Source organism: Bos taurus, chromosome 19, assembly GCF_002263795.3.
Source record: "Bos taurus isolate L1 Dominette 01449 registration number 42190680 breed Hereford chromosome 19, ARS-UCD2.0, whole genome shotgun sequence".
Classification (NCBI taxonomy): Eukaryota; Metazoa; Chordata; class Mammalia; order Artiodactyla; family Bovidae; genus Bos; species Bos taurus.
Window position 1 is genome coordinate 36,526,383 of NC_037346.1, and position 18,362 is coordinate 36,544,744.

The 18,362-nt window shown below is 52.6% G+C and overlaps 1 protein-coding gene across 1 annotated transcript; it reads left to right on the top strand.

Moving 5' to 3' along the window:
* The first annotated feature begins 228 nt into the window (after positions 1-228).
* Positions 229-17,042, top strand: SAMD14 (sterile alpha motif domain containing 14). Its single transcript, NM_001105018.1, is given in 10 exon segments — positions 229-775; positions 4,344-4,398; positions 11,821-11,987; positions 12,392-12,680; positions 13,534-13,621; positions 13,710-13,784; positions 13,890-14,049; positions 15,440-15,559; positions 15,647-15,802; positions 16,656-17,042. Coding segments are annotated over 9 exon segments (1,254 nt in total). The 5' UTR covers positions 229-775; positions 4,344-4,355; the 3' UTR covers positions 16,812-17,042.
* Positions 17,043-18,362: the final 1,320 nt, after the last annotated feature.

Genomic DNA, 18,362 nt, shown 5'->3' on the forward strand with positions numbered 1-18,362 from the left:
TGCTCTGTGGTTGTCCGTTGAATGGATCAGGAGCCCTCACAGGCCTTGCAGAGGAGTCAGAAGCCCCGTGCGTCCTAAGATGGGGCCGCCTCTCTGGCCGCTCACACCCGCCCGACTCCCACTGGCCGCGGAGTATCGGCAATTAGAATCCCGTCACCGGGGCGCCTCCTCCTTCCCCCGTGCTCCCGCTGCCTCCGCCCCTCCCTTCCACTCTCCCTCCCTCCACCCGTTCTTTGTCTCCCACCTCGCCGCTACGCGCCCCCCGCGTTGGCTCTTCCCTGGGGACCCCCGCGGATCCCCGCAGAAGCGACGCTACGAGTATCTGCCTGCCGGGGCGGGGGACCCCCGCGTCCAGCCGGGATTGGCAGGGCGGGAGGCGGTTCCTCTCCTTCTCTCTCTCTCTCTCTCCCCCTCCTCCACTCTCTCTCTCTCAGACACACACACACACACACACACACACGCACGCACACACGCACGGAGCATCCTCCCCGTCAGGTCTCCCGGTCCTGCCCCGCCCGCCTCGCCTCCTGCTTCCTGCAAACCTTCTCTCTCCGAAATACCCACCCCGCCAACGTTTCCTCCGGTTCCAGGACCCCTCTCGCTGACCCCTACCCCTATTCCTGGGATGGAGCGGATGGAGCCAGCCCGGAGCCCCCCGCGGCCGGGGTGACAGCCCGCTACCCCACTGCCCCTCTCCCACCTGGTCCCCGCCCCAAGCACCATGGGCCTGAGGGGTTTCTGAGGCGCCAGACGCTGAAGATGACAGATGCTGGAGGTAAGGGATTGGGACCCAAGATCCCTAACGTGGAAGAGGACGCGGGGTCACTCGGGCTCGTGGTGGGAACCCTAGTGGGGTTGGATGGGGCCAAGAGACAAGGACCTTTCTTCCCTTGTCCCCTACGGGGGGCTGCACCAAGGTAGGGTGCTGGGCTGCCAGGGGAGGGGGTGGAGATAGGATCTGTGTCCCTAATCCTCTCCCTCAGCCCGATGCCTGGAGAAATTAATTTAAAAAAACAAACTGGTGTTGGGGGAGGGGTGAAGCTTAACTCCTTCTTGCCTGGTGAGGAGTTGGACTGACGGATTGAACAGAAGTAGCCACTTGGGTCTGATTGGGGCATAAGGTCCCTGGGGTGCAGAAGACGCCCTGTTCTCACCCCACCCCATCTCCAGTGGTGCTGCCAGGTGCCCCCAGCCTGGGCCTTGTGAGAGGGGGTCACCACTTTCTCTAGCTCTACACTGCCACCCGAGCCCTAGCTTCCTCTCCCAAACACCCCTCTTCAGGCTTTTTCAGTTGCACTTCTCTCTCTTGGGTTCCTTCTCCTCTTCCAGAGCCCCTTTCCTCCTTCCTGCTCCACTGGGGGCTGCCCCTCTCCTGGCAGCTTTCTCCACCTCTCCCCAGGGCCTCACTCAGGGCTGCTGGAGCCCGGTCTCTCCTGCTTCCCCTGCCCCTGCTGCTGCTGCTGCTCTCTGGCTCATTTCTTTCTTGCTCTTTCTTCCTCCTCTCTGCAGCTCTATGGACTAACACTCCACCAACCTGTCCATCTCTGTCCTACACTCCATTCCCTCTTCAGGACTTGTGCACACTTTGTTTCTCTTTCTCCTTCCCCTGGGTCCCAGGGAACTTGGAGTTCACCTGCCTCCTGGTGTTCTTCCTCTGGGAATTGGGAAATTTGGGGAGGAAGGAGTGGCCTGCAAGAGTTAGAGCCCACAGTGTGTCCAGAGGACAAGTTCATCTCCACCTTGAGGTGCTTACCTGGTTTGAATGTGAGTGAGTATGGTGTGTGTGTGTGTGTGTTTATGTGTAAGAATGTAGAGTTGTAGGAGTGTAAATGCGGGGTTCTCTAATTTTGTAAGGTTCAATTTTGAAAGGTGGTGTAGGAAGGGCCTGGAGACATCCTGATGTCATGCTTCCCAGAGTTCCCCATGGGACAGTGCAAGGAAGGCCTCCCATACATACCTCAGGGAGTTATTTGTTAAAGAAAGCAGTTTGTGCTGAATCAGAATGTATTGGGCGCTGGTGTGAGCTGGAAGCCCCAGCTCACCCCAGAGTGTATCTAAAAGAGGGTGGCATCCACAAGAAGGTCTCGTTCCTAGACTGGGATCTTGAATAAAGAACACTTGGGCTTTGCATTGGCTTCCTAGGTGACAGTAGTGGTAAAGAACCTGCTTGCCAATGCAGGAGACATAAGAGACGTGGGTTTGACCCCTGGATCGGGCAGATCCCCTGGAGGAGGGCATGGCACCCCACTCTAGTATTCTTGCCTGGAGAATCCCATGGACAGAGGAGCCTGGCAGGCTACAGTCCATAGGGTCGCAGAGTCAGATATGACTGGAGTGAGCACACACACGCGGGCTTTCCATTCTCAAGTTGTCTAAAAGAAGCAGCAGCACTGCTGTGCTCAGGGAGCCTCCATTCTGATGGGAGAGGCAGTTCTTCTCTTCAGAGAGTCCCTACTGATGGGAATACTGGCCCCTCTCCTCAGGAGCTCCTGTCTGATGTGGGGGAGATGTGACCTAGTTAGGGAATCAATGAAGTATGAAAAATTACTCATTTCCTAGTGGCAGGGAAGGGTGGATTTAGAAATTATATAAACGAATAAGGGGAGTAATGGCTATCTAGGACAGCTTTCTGGTGGAGGTGGCAGCTGGGTCCTGGTCAGATGAGATTTTGCGACGGGATGAGGGAGTCTGGTTCATTCTTTGGTGCAGCCTCTTTTCCCATCTGCCTTCAGGACAGGAAGAGGAGGTCTAGAACTTCTTTGTTACTAGCACCCAGAGTTCAAAAATGGAAGAGAGTTCTTGGAGGCTCCATATCCCTGGCCCCTTCTTACACTTCATTTCCTGCTTGTAGCCCCAAGTGTCCATGGAACCTGGGGTGGACATACCGGGTCTTAGTGAGTATGAATCAATTCCCCTACTCTATCCATCCTGTGCCTTCTCCCAGCAGTGTTCTTTCCTTATGAGTTGGTTTCAAAGCTCCAGGATAGAGCTGAAGGGATCAAGATTGCATTCAGCCTCTTACCTCTTGCATCTCAGTTTTCCCATCTGTAAAGTGGGGATACTAAGAATCCCAAGCCTGGCCAGCATGCAGTGAGATGATATCTATGTGATAACAGAAGAGGAGAGTTGGAAAATAACCCAGCAGGCATGTGTTCTAGCTTTCCTAGAATGTTTCAAACGTATGGTCCAATCCGGTGCTCTGCCCTTCTCGTGGGGACCTGAGAGTTAGAAATAATTGGAGATCATGGCCCAGCCGTGTAGTGTGGTCCTGACCCTGAGCTTCTTCTTTCTCCCCTCATCTGCTATCCACCCGCCTCTCTAACACCCAGGCCTTGGTTTAGGGATGCTGCAATCCTATGTCTGCTAGGAAGCCTGCCCAAACTGTTTCAGCTACATATATCCTGCTTCCCCACCTGCCCTTCCTTTCCTACATCCTATAAACAAAACAAAACCCCTATCTATCCAACTTCTTGCCAGAACATGCATGATGCATCATAGAGATTTGGCTGTCCACTGTTCTGCTGTGGGTACTCTTTATACCCTTCTGCATCTGTGAGTCTGTCTAGAACTGTGAGAACTGTGAGTTTGTTAAGAACAGAGGCCCTGCTGATGATGCCAGCTTCCTGAACAGCTCATGTTCAGAAAGACAGGTGGCGACTGCACCAGTGATGCCAGTGGAGGGAGGCAGGACTGGGTGATGGGTGGGAAAATGGCTGAGTGGATGGTACAAATTGATAGATGTAAAAATGTGTAGACGGTTGAATAGGGTGAATGGTGGATGACTGACTGAATGAATGGGTGAATAGGCAAGAGATGCACAGATAAGTAGGGAGGTAGGTAGATGAGTAGATGGAAGAACCTGGGTTCTGGTTCTGATTTTGCCATAACTTATTATGTGATCTTAGGTCAATCATTCTCCCATCTGTTTCTTTATTTGTAAAATGAGAGGATTGGATTTAATAGTCTGCAAGATTTCTCCCAGATCTGATGTTGGACAGTTTATGATAATTAAATGTTTTAAGAAAATGCTAATGATGGAAAGGCTCAGGACGGTGAAGGGGAGATGTTCAGTGACCTGTGTGGAGGCAAATCAGCTCGGATTGGGGTCGTGGGAGAGCCTGTTGTCTGCACCTTGGACTTGCTTCTGTCTCCTGCCCAAGCCCACCATCTGGGGTACGGTTCAGATGGTTTCTCTTCAAGGGGCTGGAGGAAGAGTTGTAAGGGAAGGTGAGGATCTAGAAGGCCAGGAGCAGGTAGCCATTGGCAGCTCCCTTACCTCCACCAACTGTGGTCTATTTCCTTCTTATCCATGGTTCTTTTTCCTCTCTCTCTTGTTCTCCCAGCTCTCTCGAGTCATGGCTTCTTCAAAGCTCCGAGAACCTGTGGATGAGGTTTTTGGTAAGTACTCTTTGACTCTATCTCTAGCCAAGGCTAAGAGGTTTTGAGGGAGGGACAGTCCTGGGGACTTCAGTGTGCGTGTATTTTGGCCTTAAAGTCTGAATCTTTGTCACCACTATCTGAGTAGATATCCAATTACAACAGTGATGATAATAAGGGTCCCCATTTATTAAGTGCTTGGCTCATGCCAGTACTAGGCTAGCACCACCATGTCACATGCCCTGTATCCCGTCTGTTGTTGTTGTTATTCAGTCACTACCTCCTCTCCAACACTGTGTAACCCCATCAACTGCAGTACACCAGGCTTTCCTGTCCTTTACCATCTCCCGGAGTTTGTATAGATTCAGTTGGTGATACAATCTAACCATCTCATCCTCTGCCACCTGCTTCTCATTTTGCCTTAAATCTTTCCCATCATCAGGGTCTTTTCCAATGAGTCAGCTCGTCACATCAGGTGTCCAAAGTACTGGAGTTTCAGCTTCAGCATCAGTCCTTCAAATAAATATTCAGGGTTGATTTCCTTTAGGATTGATTAGTTTGATCTCCTTGCAGTCCAAGGGACTCTCAAAAGTCTTCTCCAGTATCACAATTCAAAAGCATCAATTCTAAAAAACAAACAAACAAACAAACAAAAGCATCAATTCTTTGGCACTCAGCCTTCTTTATGGTCCAACTCTCACATCTGTGCATGACTACTGGACAAGCCATAGCTTTGACTATGCAGATCTTTGTGGGCAAAGTGATATCTCTGCTTTTTAATATGCTGTCTAGTTTTGTCAAAGCTTTCCTTCCAAGAAGCAAGTATCTTTTAATTTCATGGCTGCAGTCATTGTCTGCAATGATTTTGGAGCCCAAGAAAATAAAATCTGTCACTGTTTCCACTTTTTCCCCTTTTATTTGCCATGAAGTGACGGGACCAGATGCCATGATCTTAGTTTTTTGAATGTTGAGTTTCAAGCCGGCTTTTTCACTCTCCTCTTTGACCCTCACCAAGAGACTCTTTAGTTCCTCTTGACTTTCTGCCATCAGAATGGTATCATCTGCATATCCGACATTGTTGACATGTCTCTCCACAATCTTGACTCCAGCTTGTGATTCATCCAGCCTGGATTTCACATGATGTACTCTGCACAGAAGTTAAATAAGCAGGGTGATAATATACAGCTTTGTCGTACTCCTTTTCTAATTTTGAACCAGTCGGTTGTTCCATGTCTGGTTCTAACTGTTGCTTCTTGACCCACGTACAGGTTTCTCAGGAGGCAAGTGAGGTGGTCTGGTATTCCCATCTCTTTAAGAATTTTTCAGTTTGTTGTGATCCACACAGTCAAAGGCTTTAGTGTAGTCAGTGAAACAGAAGTAGATGTTTTTCTGGAATTCCCTTGCTTTCTCCATGATCCAAAGAAAGTTGGTAATTTGATCTCTGGTTCCTCTGCCTTTTCTAAACCCAGCTTGTGCATCTGGAAGTTCTTGGTTCATGTAGTACTGAAGGATTTTGAGTATAACCTTGCTAGCATATGAATTGAGCACAATTTTACAATAATTAGTTTGAACATTCTTTGGCATTGTGCTTCTTTGGGATTAGAATGAAAACTGACCTTTTCCAGAGGTCACTCTGTAACCACTGCTGAGTTTTCCAAATTTGCTGACATATTGAGTGAAGCACTTTAACAGCATCATCTTTAAGATTTTAAACAGCTCAGCTGGAATTCCATCACCTCCACTAGCTTTGTTCATAGTAATGCTTCCTAAGGCCCATTTGACTTCACATTCCAGGATGTCTGGCTGTATGTGAGTGACCACACCATTGTGGTTATCTAGGTCATTAAGACCTTTTTTTGTGTAGTTCTTCAGTGTGTTCTTGCCACCTCTTCTTAATCTCTTCTGCTTCTGTTAGGTCCATACCATTTCAGGACCACGTTTTGTCAGAACTCTTCACAATGACCTGTCCATCTTGAGTAGCCCTGCACAGCATGGCTCATAGCATCACTGAGTTACACAAGCCCGTTTGTCATGACAAAGCTGTGATCCATGAAGGGGGTATATCACTTTAACCCCACAATAATCCTGAGAAGTGTACCCATATAGCAGACATTAAGCCTAGGACACAGAGCGCTGCAGTGACTGGCTTTAAAGATCACACGGCAGTTTAGTGGCAGAGCTGGGACAAGAACTCCAGACTGCCCAACTCCCTACTGGCAGTCACTGTGCTGTATACCAGGATTCCCCAGCAGAAGCAACACAGGTTGCCTCCAAGTCCCATAAATAAGGGACTTCATCTACATGATGTGCAGGAAAATAAAAAATGCATAACACACTTAGCATCTACACTCCCGGGGCACCCAGGACCGACCCCCTCTGTTCTGAGATGCGTGGACTCCCACACACACACCCTATTATTTGCCTCCTGCAGTCTTTTTATTGTGTGGATTAGAGAAAGACCACTGAGAGGACTGAGTTCCCAGCATGCACCGGGGTGGAAAGGTCGTTTCCCGGCTGGATTCAGTGGAGGAGTCAGTGAGCAAAAGAAGGTGGAGGAACACAGCGGGAGAGGTGGAAGCAGAAAGCTCTGTCATGTACACAGCCATCAGGGCTCTCAAGCCGGGAAAGGCTCCTAGGTGTGGAATGCCATAGGGCCTCCAGCGTCTCCTCCCCTGCCTCTCCTCATCTCTACCTGCCTTGCCCTTCCTTTTCCTCCCGCTCTGCTCAACTGACTCTCCCCTGCGGCTGCTGCAGATCCTGGCGATGCCTGGAACTGCTGCCTCCTGGCTTCTGAGGAACTGCTTCCTGCCCTGGCCTCCCTGGGGCCTGTGCATGAAAGCTTTGCCTTAGGGACTCCCCTAGCCTCAAACAGTCTCTGGGCCTCAGACTCTGAATCTGTCCATCCTCACCCAGGTCCAGCCTGACTCCCGGCCTGGCAGAGATGAACTCCCCCTTCCTTAGGCTTTTCAGACACCAACCCCAGCCCAACCCTTCCTGTTTTCCTTCTCCCCAACCTGCTGAGGTAGCTGCCAGCCTGGCCGGTTTCCTGAAGAGAAAGGTGATGAAATATTCATGACTTCCCACAGCCCTGGGCTGGCTAACTCCCAGGGGGAGAGGGAGAGGGAGAGAGAGATGGAAGGAGGGATGGAAGGAGGTGAGAGGGGCCTGGTAGAGCAAGGCACCAGGAGAGAAGCTGGCCCCATCTTGCCTTGGAAATCCCCAAGCCCCTTAGGAGTCCCTTTGCTCCCTAGACCCTCCACAGTAAGGTGACCCTGGTTTGACGTGGCCCAGATTCAGGTGCAGAGGGCCATTCTCCTTGGCCCAGGGCAGTGGATACCAGCTAACACTGGACTGGTTGAGGGTGCTCATCAGCTGCCTACCAGCAGTCCTTTCTACTGTCCTTGCTCCCTCTGCACTCTGGGCCAAACTTTGCTCTCTGAGGAGAGTAAGTGCCTGTAAACTAAGGGATTGAATTCACAAGTCTCTCTATCTCTGCCTCAGAGGAGGTAGGGAGGGCTTGGTAATTACTCGCTGACCCTCTGGAGCCAGACTGCCTATAACCCTGGCTTGCTCTGCACCTCAGTTCAGTCATTCAGTTGTGTCCAACTTTTTGTGACCCCATGGACTGCAGCATGCCAGGCCTCCTTGTCCATCACCAACTCCCGGAGCCTGCTCAAACTCATGTCCATCGAGTCAGTGATGCCATCCAACCATCTCATCCTCTGTCATCCCCTTTTCCTCCTTCCTTCAATCTTTCCCTGCATCAGGATCTTTTAAAATGAGTCAGTTCTTCGCATCAGGTGGCCAAAGTATTGGAGCTTCAGCTTCAGCATCAGTCCTTCCAATGAATATTCAAGATTAATTTCCTTTAGGCTTGACTGGTTGGATCTCCTTGCAGTCCAAGGGACTCTTAAGAGTCTTCTCCAATATCACAGTTCAAAAGCATCAATTCCTCTGCACTCAGCTTTCTTTATGGTACAACTCTAACATCCATACATGAAAAATCATAGCTTTGACTAGATGGACCTTTGTCAGCAAAGTAATGTCTCTCTTTTGTAATATGCTGTCTAGGTTTGTCATAGCTTTTCCAGCCCTATACCCTCAGGCAAATTAAGGCTGCCCTGAGAATTCCTGGAGTCTCCTTGGGTGGGGAGGTTTAAATGAGCTAGTAGTTATAAAACACTTAGGACACTTGTACACACACACACACACACACACACTGTCACACACACAATGTTCTATGCCTGTTAGTGCAATGAACAAAATAGAGAAACATCTGCTTTCATGGAGCTGAGATTTTGATAGGTGGAGAGAGACAATAAACTAAATAACATATATGGTATGCCAGAGAATAATAAATGATATAGGAAAAAATTTAGCTGTGGGTTTTGGGGATATTCTAAATTGAGTGGTCTCTCAGTGAGAGGAAGCATTTAAGCAGAGGCCTGAAGGAGCTGAAAGAAGGAACTGTGCAGAAATCTATGGCAAGAGCCTTGCAGGAAAGGGAAGGGGAAGTGCAAAGGCCCTGAGGTGCAGGATAGCTTGTATAAGGAAGAACCAGGGTGACTGGAGCAGAGGGACAAAGAGGTAGAGCGTCTCTGAACAGCCTGAGTCTAAAGGCCACGCTGAGAACTCAGCTTCTTCCTGTGTGAGATGGAAGTCAGTGGAGGTTCTGAGTGGAGGGAGGAGTAACACGAGCTGACATGTTTTATCAGGATCACTGGCTGCTGGGTTGGAAATAGACTGTAAATGGGAAAGGGAAGCAGCGGGAAGACTAGCTGGGAGGATCTGTAACAGTGAGTCAAGAGGTGATGGTGACCTAGACCAGGGATCTGTGTGTTCTCCTACTCCTTTCCTCTCCCCTCCTCTTTCTCCCCACATGTAGGCATGTATGTAAGTGTGTGTATACAAAGACACATATACACAATATTTTATGGCGGGAAATCAAAAGTAGAGACTAGCACAAAGTACCCCGTCATACACTTATGTATGTATCACTCAGCCTCAAGTATCATCAGCTCATGGACAGTCTTGTTTCATCTACATCCCCTTCCTCTCTTCCCTCCTAGTTTCCTGGATTATTTTGAACCTAATCCAAAACATCATGTCATTTCACCAAAAATATCTCAGCATGTTTAGATATATTTCCAAAGTAGAGCTAACAGGAATTGTGGTTGGATCAGTTTGTAGGGCAGGAGGGAGAGGGAGGAATCCAGGGTGACTCCACGGTTTGGCCTTAGCAGCTGGAAGAATGGAGCTGTCACTCATCAAGATGGGCAGACTGGGCAGCTTGAGGGGTGAGGACGTCAGGAGTCCAATTGTAACATATACATTGAAGATGTCCATTGGACATCCAGGTGGAAGTGTCAAGTAGGGAGCTGGACCCATGAATTACCAACTGGGTCTAGCTCTGAGAGGGCTTCCCTTGTGGCTCAGCTGGTAAAGAATTAGCCTGCAGTGTGGGAGACCTGGCTTCAACCCCTGGGTTGGGAAGATCCCCTGGAGAAGGGAAAGGCTACCCACTCCAGTATTCTGGCCTAGAGAATTCCATGGACTGTATAGTCCAGGGGGTCACAGAGAGTCGGGAACGACTGAGTGACTTTCACTCACTTCACTAGGTCTGAGAGGGCAACTGGGTAGACAATGGGGTCTTTCACAGAGCCAGGGACAGAGGCAAGGTGGTGCATTCGTTTGATGGACTGAGTTTGAGGTGCCGGGTGCTTTAGATGTGGCAGGTGTTGAGGTGCTCAGACTTGGAATTCAGGGGAGGAATCAGAGCTGGAAATAGATATAGGTGGTAGTTCAGCCACCGGGGTGATTTAAGGGGTGTCTACAGACAAGAGACAGAGAAGGCGATGGCACCCCACTCCAGTACTTTGGCCTGGAAAATCCCATGGATGGAGGAGCCTGGTAGGCTGCAGTCCATGGGGTCGCTAAGAGTCAGACATGACTGAGCGACTTCACTTTCACTTTTCACTTTCATGCGTTGGGGAAGGAAATGGCAACCCACTCCAGTGTTCTTGCCTGGAGAATCCCAGGGACGGGAGAGCCTGGTGGGCTGCCGTCTATGGGGTCACACAGAGTCGGACATGACTGAAGTGACTTAGCATAGCATTAGCATAGCACAGACAAGAGAAAGAGGAGCAGGCAAAGCAGGGCAGGCAGGAGTGATTGGATGGGGTCCCTGAGATCCCGGAGGGTGGAGTGGTGAAGAAAGGTCTTAAGCCATGATGGTCTGGGAAGGACTCTTTCTGCCTGGAGAAACTCAGCGACACTGCAGAAGGAAGTCTGTATTCTAGGGTGGAACAAACGGAAAGTGAAGCTCAAAAGGAAAGTGAAGCTCGGAGCTGTAGGGTTGATGCGTAATCTGTTAGGTTTGCCTACTCTTCCACATTGTCCTCATCCAGGACCTAGCCCTGAGCCATGTGGGCTCTCCTCTTTGCCACTGGCTCCTAGGGCTCCCTCTAGTTAACTGCAAGTCATCTAGCTGCTCAGCAGTGCTGTCTCTGAGTGTGACCCTGAGCCTGGCACAGAAAGCCAGCATCCCCAGCAGGGCCAGTCTCTCGAGCAAGACTGTGTGAGTGTGCTCAGTTGCTCATGTCCAACTCTGTGCGATCCCATGGACTGTAGCCCACCAGGCTCTTCTGTCCATGGAATTTTCCAGGCAAGAATACTGTAGTGGGTTGCCAGTCCCTCCTCCAGAGGATCTTGCCAACCCAGGGACTGAAACTGTGTCTTTTGTGTCTCCTACATTGGCAGGTGAATTCTTTATCACTGCACCACCTGGAGCCAGAGCTAGACTAGCCAGGCTCAAATCCCAGACTGTTGCTAGCTGTGGGCCTCAGGCATGAGACTTGACCTCTCTGATCCTCAGTTTGCTTAGCTGTGAAATGGGAATAAAAGCTATCCCTAGCCTGTGGGTTGTTCTGGGTAGACAAGGTGATGAATGTACATTCTGACACCTAGTTGGCACTTCTTCCGTGATAGCCATTACAACTGTGCTCTCTCCAGCCTCATCTTCCAGTCCTCCCCTCCACAAACCTGCCCTCTCATTGCTCTGGAGGCGTCCTGCCCCCAGCTTCCCTTCCTCTCAGCATAGCATATGCCAGTTTTGCCAGCCTCCACCAGTTTTGCCAGCCCCCTCTCTTGTAAACTCCCAGACAGACCTGAAGACCCAGCTTTGGTGTTTCCTCCTCCAAACAGGACAATCCTGCCCTCTGTGCCTGTGAGAGGGTCTATCACACATTGTATTTACAAGCTGACATCTCCAGCTCCCTGGGAGACTGTGAGAGACTCGGTTTTCCATCTCATTGGACTACCAGTGCCCAATACTCGGAGACATTGTTGAATGCCTGAGTGTGCGTGCAGGGGGCCACTTGAGGCAGGCCTCTGGGCGTGCTGTCCTTATGTATCTGGTCTCTGTCCCTCTTCCCTGGTTTGCAGACCTGGACTTGGCAGTGCCAGAAACCGTCAGACTGGACAGCAGTTTACACAAGGCCCGGGCCCAACTACTGGCCAAGGGCCGGAGACACCGGCCCTCTCGCTCCAGGCTTCGGGACAGTGCCAGCTCTGCAGAGGATGGTGAAGGCTCCGATGGGCCTGGAGGCAAGGTTGGGACAATCCCCTCAATCACCATACCCTACCCACCCTTCTTGCCTCTTCTTGCCCCTGGATAATCCCTCCAAACCACTCTTCCAGGGGAACCACACCCCTAGACTTCTCACATAAGGCTGACAAATACTAGTTTGTGCAGTTCAATTCTGGCTCATTTCATCCTTTCAAGCAAGGTATTACCCCATTTTCCAGACGGGGAAACTGAAGCTCTAAGAGGTTCACTAACAAAGTCACACAGTTAGTAAGTGGAGGCCCGATGCAGCCCCTGCCTCTGTGACCAGAAATTCCATCTCTCACTGCTCGCTGCCCAGCCACCGCTCGGCCCAGGGCGGCAGGAGCCCGGGCTCCCCTCCGGGAAGAGGGGAAGAGGGTAGGCGGTGAGCAGCTGCCCCTCCTCCAGGGAACCGACGGCTGCGGGAGCCCCCTGCACCGGCTGCGCTCGCCTCTGCACTCGGGCCCCGGGTCCCCAGCTGGGGGCTCCTTCTGCCTGGAGCCCCCGGGATTGCGGCGCAGCCTGGACGAGGACGAGCCGCCGCCCTCACCGCTCGCACGCTACCGGCCCCTGCACAACACCGCCTCGCACGAGGGTCTGGCCGCCGCCTCCGGCTCGCCGCCCCGCTCCGCTGCTTCGTCCGACAGCTCGCCCAGCTTCGTGCGCCGCCACCCTCGCGCCGAGCTGCACAGCGAAGGTGAGCAGCGGCCGGCGTGGCGCCCCCTGCCGGCAAGCACTCCTTTGGGCACCGAAGCTCTTGGCCGGACCTCGGGTTTGGCACCGGGTGGCTCAGGGGAGGTGGGGAATAAAGACCACGGTTCATTCATTTATTTCCAGAGAGCCTTAATGTGTGCCAGACACTGTCTGGGCACTGGGACACACAAAAGAACAAGCAGATGCTGTCCTCCTCCTCGCGAGGCTTGTAAGTTCTAGGGGAAGCAGTCAAATAATTCCTTATAGTTTGAGGGGAAGCAATCCCTTAATGAAATGTATAGGTAGGTACAAGGTGTATTGAGTGCTATTCGAGAAAGGGAACGCAGGGCGGAAGGACATTTATCAGGCTGAAAACATCCTGGGAGCAGTTAGGAGCCTCCTGCAAGGCTTCTTGAGGAAGTGACATGTGAGCCAAGATTAGAAGGTTGGTTACAAGTTGGCCAAGATAAAATTAACAGTAAAGAGTAGCGATCCCTACTTTCTAGAGTGGTTTATGGTTTGTATAAGGCTTTCATAAACATCTTATTCAGTTCAGTTCAGTCGCTCAGTCGTGTGCCACTCTTTGCAACCCCATGGACTGCAGCATGCCAGGCTTCCCTGTCCTTCACTATCTCATCCTATTAGGTCTCATGAAACAGGCAGTGTTATTAGCCCCATATTTAAGACGCAGGAAGCTCAGAGAGGTAGTGACTTGTCCTAGGTCACACAGCTAGTGAAAGGCATTAGAGTAAGGTTGCCTGATTCTAAGTCAAGAGAATTTCTATCACCTTATTGGAAGTTGAAAGAGGCACACAAGCCACCACATAGGCTATTTCCTTCCTTTTCTTCCTTGAAAGATGACAGCCGGGATGCCAGCCCACCTGAGCCCGCCAGCCCTACCATTGGCCTGGATAAGAAGACTCGCCGAAAGTTCCTGGACCTGGGGTGAGTGACCAGAAACAAAGGCTTGAGGCTTGGGGATTGGGTAGCACGATGGGCAGCACTGTTGCACTCCCCTTTGCCCTCCCCACAGGGTCACCTTACGCCGAGCATCCACTAGCAAGAGCCGGAAGGAGAAGGGCAGCAACCGTCTGTCCATGGGCAGCAGGTGAGAGGTACCCACAGCCCCTCAGCCACAGCTTCTGCCCGTAACTCCCCGTGGTTCCAGCCCTCTCCTTGGTGCCTGCACCCATGCAGCGTACTCTCTCTGCAGGGAGTCGGTGGAGGGGTCCAGCAGGTCAGGGGGCTCCCCGTTCCTGCCCTTTTCCTGGTTCACAGACAGTGGCAAGGGCTCCGCATCTTCTGGCAGCACCACCTCCCCGTCCTGCTCCCCTAAACGCGAGGGTTTCAGCCCTAAGAAGTCAGCTTCTCAGGTGAGTCCATGGCCTTCTGGCCTCCATCCTGGCCCCCAGACTCAGGTGACATGAGGACATACTTCACCCTGGCTTGGGCCTGGATCCAGGCATTCCCAGAGTCCATCTGTCCATCCAAGGAGCCATTCGACGATCATTAATTCATCCAGTCTCTGAGTTCAGGCATTCACTTGTTCACTTGTTCGTATGCCGAGTGGTTCCTTTGTTGACTCATTCATTGCTGTCTCCATTCAACACACATAACCGAGCATTATGATCCCCTAGTACACACCCAGCCTGAGGGCTCCTCTATTCCTGCTAACTCTTCTGCCTGACTCAGTTCTGACTCCACATCCTGTATTAGGAGCTGGCCTACGTGCGGTACAGTGAGGCTGGGGGGAACAGAGATGAATAGGACCGCAACCTAGCTAGTGCTTGGAAAGTTCACAACCCTGTGGGTGAAGTGAGACCAAGGAACAGAAGCAACAATGAGCACCTATTTATGTTCACTAGGATTCTGTGGCCTACAAAGCTCCAAAAGCATTTTTGTTTATCCTCATAAACGTTCAGTGAAGTAGGGAGGGCAGGCACACTCATCCCTATTGTGAAGTGAAGTGAAGTGAAAGTCACTCAGTTGTGTCTGACTCTTTACGACTCCATGGTCTGTACAGTTCATGGAATTCCCTAGGCCAGAATCCTGGAGTGGGTAGCCATTCCCTTCTCCAGGGGATCTTCCCAGCCCAGGGATTGAACCCAGGTCTCCCGAATGGGAGGCAGATTCTTTACCAGCTGAGCCACCAGGGAAGCTCATCTTGTACAGATGGGCAAATGCAGGCTGAGACTGAAGGGAATTGCCTACAGACTCAACTGGATTTAGATGCCAGGCTCTAATGACCCCCAGCCCTGTGCTTGTTCTGTGATTCTGTTCCTGTGTGCAGCCGGGTCAGAGAAGATCAGAAAACTGTACATTCAGGGGAGAAAGGGTCCCTCTCCCACATCCTCCCTCCCTTTCTTCCATTGTGCTGGGCCCTGGTGAACAGACACAACCCAGACACTCGTATAGCTCAGAGTCCAGTGAAGACATGACATCTAACCAGGTTTTTATAAGCCAGGGTGCTGGAGGCCATGCTGGAGAGGCTCAAGGCAGGAGACCCAGCCCGGGGAAATCCCGGTCAGCTGTCAAGGAAGGGACAGCAGCGTGACCTCCATTCCCGCTAACTGCTCAGTTCTAGCCCTGCAGCCTTGCTCTGTGTGCCTGCCCAGCTCCTGGTTCACATCCAAGGGCCCTGAGAAACTCTTGGTGCCTGGTCCTGGACTTCAGCTCCATTTGAATGGGGATGGTAGGTTGTGGGTTGCTGCCTTGGTCTTGAGGTGAGCTCTCTCCTCAGCAGTATGCCCCCTTTCCATCTAGGAATCCACCCTGAGTGATGATTCCACACCCCCCAGCAGCAGCCCCAAGATCCCAAGTGGTCCCCGGCAGGCGGCCAAGTGTTCCTACCCCTACCACACTCTGTCCCAGTCTTCCGATGAGGTAAGCAGGCCCTGACCTCTGACACAGCCAGGTGTGTGGGCCACAGGGCACACCCTGCCCCCTCACTCTCCCTGGTCTCCACCCCAGTTTCTGGATGAGCCTCTTCCCACCGTCTACCACTGGACCAGTCAGCAGGTGGGCCAGTGGCTGCAGAGCCTCAACCTGGAGCAGTATGCTGCTGAGTTCGCTGCGCGGCAGGTAGATGGGCCGCAGTTACTGCAGCTGGATGGAAGCAAACTGAAGGTGGGTTGGGGTGGGGGGACCACCACCCAGTTGGATCCCTGAGGCAGCCTTCAAGGATTGGGATCCCCTCATCCTGACCTTTCCATTCCCTTTAAGACCACTGCCCTGACCTCTGACCTCTAGGCAAGATCCTTGATCTTTGCTCTCTAGCATGGATTCCCTCCCAGTCTTGACTCCAGTCCAATTCCTCAGTCTGACCTTCAAGCTCCAGCCAAAGTCTTCAGGTTGACCTCTGACCTTGAGGACTAGCCTATCATCTGACTCTTGACTCTAATGAGCCTCCTCTGGTCATCTCATCTGAATTTTGGAGGCTTCATCTCTAAGACTAAAAATCTTGGAGGCTGGTGGTTGTGGGAGGCAAGTAGGGGGAGGGAGGGAGGGTGTCAGAGGTTGTGCTCTGATCTCTGTTCTGGGGTTTCTGGCTGGTTTTGCACCGTCTGCTTAGTTGCTTGGGGAAGCAATGGTGAGGAGAGTCCCCGAGAAGTCTTTGGAACAGGGGCCTCAGCTACTGACGGGCTGTGTGACCTCGGACAGACTCACTTTCTATCTCTGGGCTCACGGAATCTGGCAGGGTTATTCCAAGGCTGAAATCCTGAGTTGAGGGATGGGAGCCAAGGATTAGGGTGGGGAAGGGGCAAAGGGCCTGGAACCCTGCACCATTTACCCTCATCTCTCCTAGCCACTCCCATTCCAAATTTTTGCCCTGAGGGTCCTGATCCATCAGCAAGCTTGGGAGGTGGAGGCTGAGGGCTGGCAGAGCTCCAGCGAAAATACACCTGGGCCACAGAGAACCCTGGGCGTGGGGTTGGCCAGGTGTGGGGCTCTTCACTTCACCCTTGGATCCCTCCCCCAGAGTCTGGGGCTCAGCAACTCGCATGATCGGGCGCTGGTGAAGCGGAAATTGAAGGAGCTGGCGGCGGCTGCCGAGAAGGAGCGCAAGGCCCAGGAGAAGGCTGCACGGCAGCGTGAGAAGCTCCGGCGCAGGGAGCAGGAGGCCAAGAAGAGCTAGGGAGAGGGGCGGGCAGGCACTGGCACCCGGCTCGGGAAGCTGCTGGGCTCTGCGGGCACAGGCCGCCTTAGGAGGCGGGGCCTGGGCACCAGGCTTGGGTTGGCCTGGCTCCATGCTCTCAGGAGAACAGCCCTCTCACCCTGTCATCTGTCTGGACCCAGATCCCTCAGAGAGAGACCCAGGGGAGAGGACCCAGTAATAAATCCCCTTGCAAGGACTTTTTGGCACAAAGTTCCTGGGGGAAGTGGCAGATTATGGGCAGAGAGGCCAGGGCTGAAGCAAATCAGGGAGCCCAGAGGTGCCTGAGTGATTCTAACCCTGTTCCCTCAGGCCAAGGGGGTCCTGGGGCTGCCAGTGAACTAGGAGGCCTGCATACCTTCCAGAGGCCCTGGGCTCAGAGATACGGGCTGAGCCTCTCTGCAGCAGCAGGTGGATAAAGTAGTTCCTTTCCAGCTCTCCCAGGTGACTGTGTGGAGAGAGCTCTGCAGGAGGCTGGTGGGCCTACAGCAAGTTGCACTCAAAGCAGACTCCCAGTCTGCACTCCTCAACAGAAGAGCAGAGACATCTTTGCAAGGGCTTTAGAAGGGAGGGGTCTCAGTGGTAGGATGATGCCCCTGCAGGTCTGCCCCTCCTGAGGCCCACACAAAGCCTGGGTTTTGACCTACTCTCCAAGTTGGGCCCACTTCTGCTGCTCCTGCGGAGGCCACCTGGAACCTCTCTGAAGATGGCAAACTTGGGAACTGGTGGGGACATATGACACCCCCATCAATGCCTAGATGGCCCTTAACTGGTGAATCCTCACCCCAGCCAGGCAGAGAGGCAAAATCTGGGAGGCCCCCTGAAAGCTGCTAAATTGAAAAGGTTCATCAGCCCTCCCCCACCTATCCTGGTTCTTATCAGGGCCTCCGTGGGCTCCAGACCTGGCAGACAGGAGGGGTGGGGCCCGCTCCCTGGGTTGGGGTGGAAGCCATCCCAGAGCCCAGGGAAGGTGTCTGTCCTTCTAGGGTGAGTGTGTCCAGTGTCCAGGCATGGTGCTGGCCAGCAGCTAGCCCAGCCTTTGTAGCACTGGCCAGAGTTAGCAGTAAGGTCAGAGGCCTTAGACTAGAAACCTCCCTTCACCTCCTCCCACCAGCCTGGAGCAGCAGACAGGCCCCCATACACCCACTCCCCTCGCTCCAGCCCAAGGGCTGTGGCTGTGACCCCTGTTCTCTGGGTCTCAGTTCTTTTTTCCTTTCTGCTGTCTGTGCTGAGAGAGGGGCTTCAGAGGGGGGACTGGACATGGGGGCACTAGTACCACCTGGGCCCCAGAGGGGCTGGTGGGGAGGATGGAAAGCTCCCAAGTCCTTGAAGCCATGAGGAGCTATCTGGGTGCCCACCTGCATGTGAAGGGGGAGGCGGTACTTAGTTTCTCTCAATAAACGCTTATGATGTGCCAGTGGCCTTCCTGTTCGCCCCGGCTGGGGGTTGGGCTGGGCTCTGAGTGTGGCAGGGCCACAGGTCTGTCACTGGTGCCGCCCTGTCAAGTATTCCGAACGGACGGCCCTGGCCACT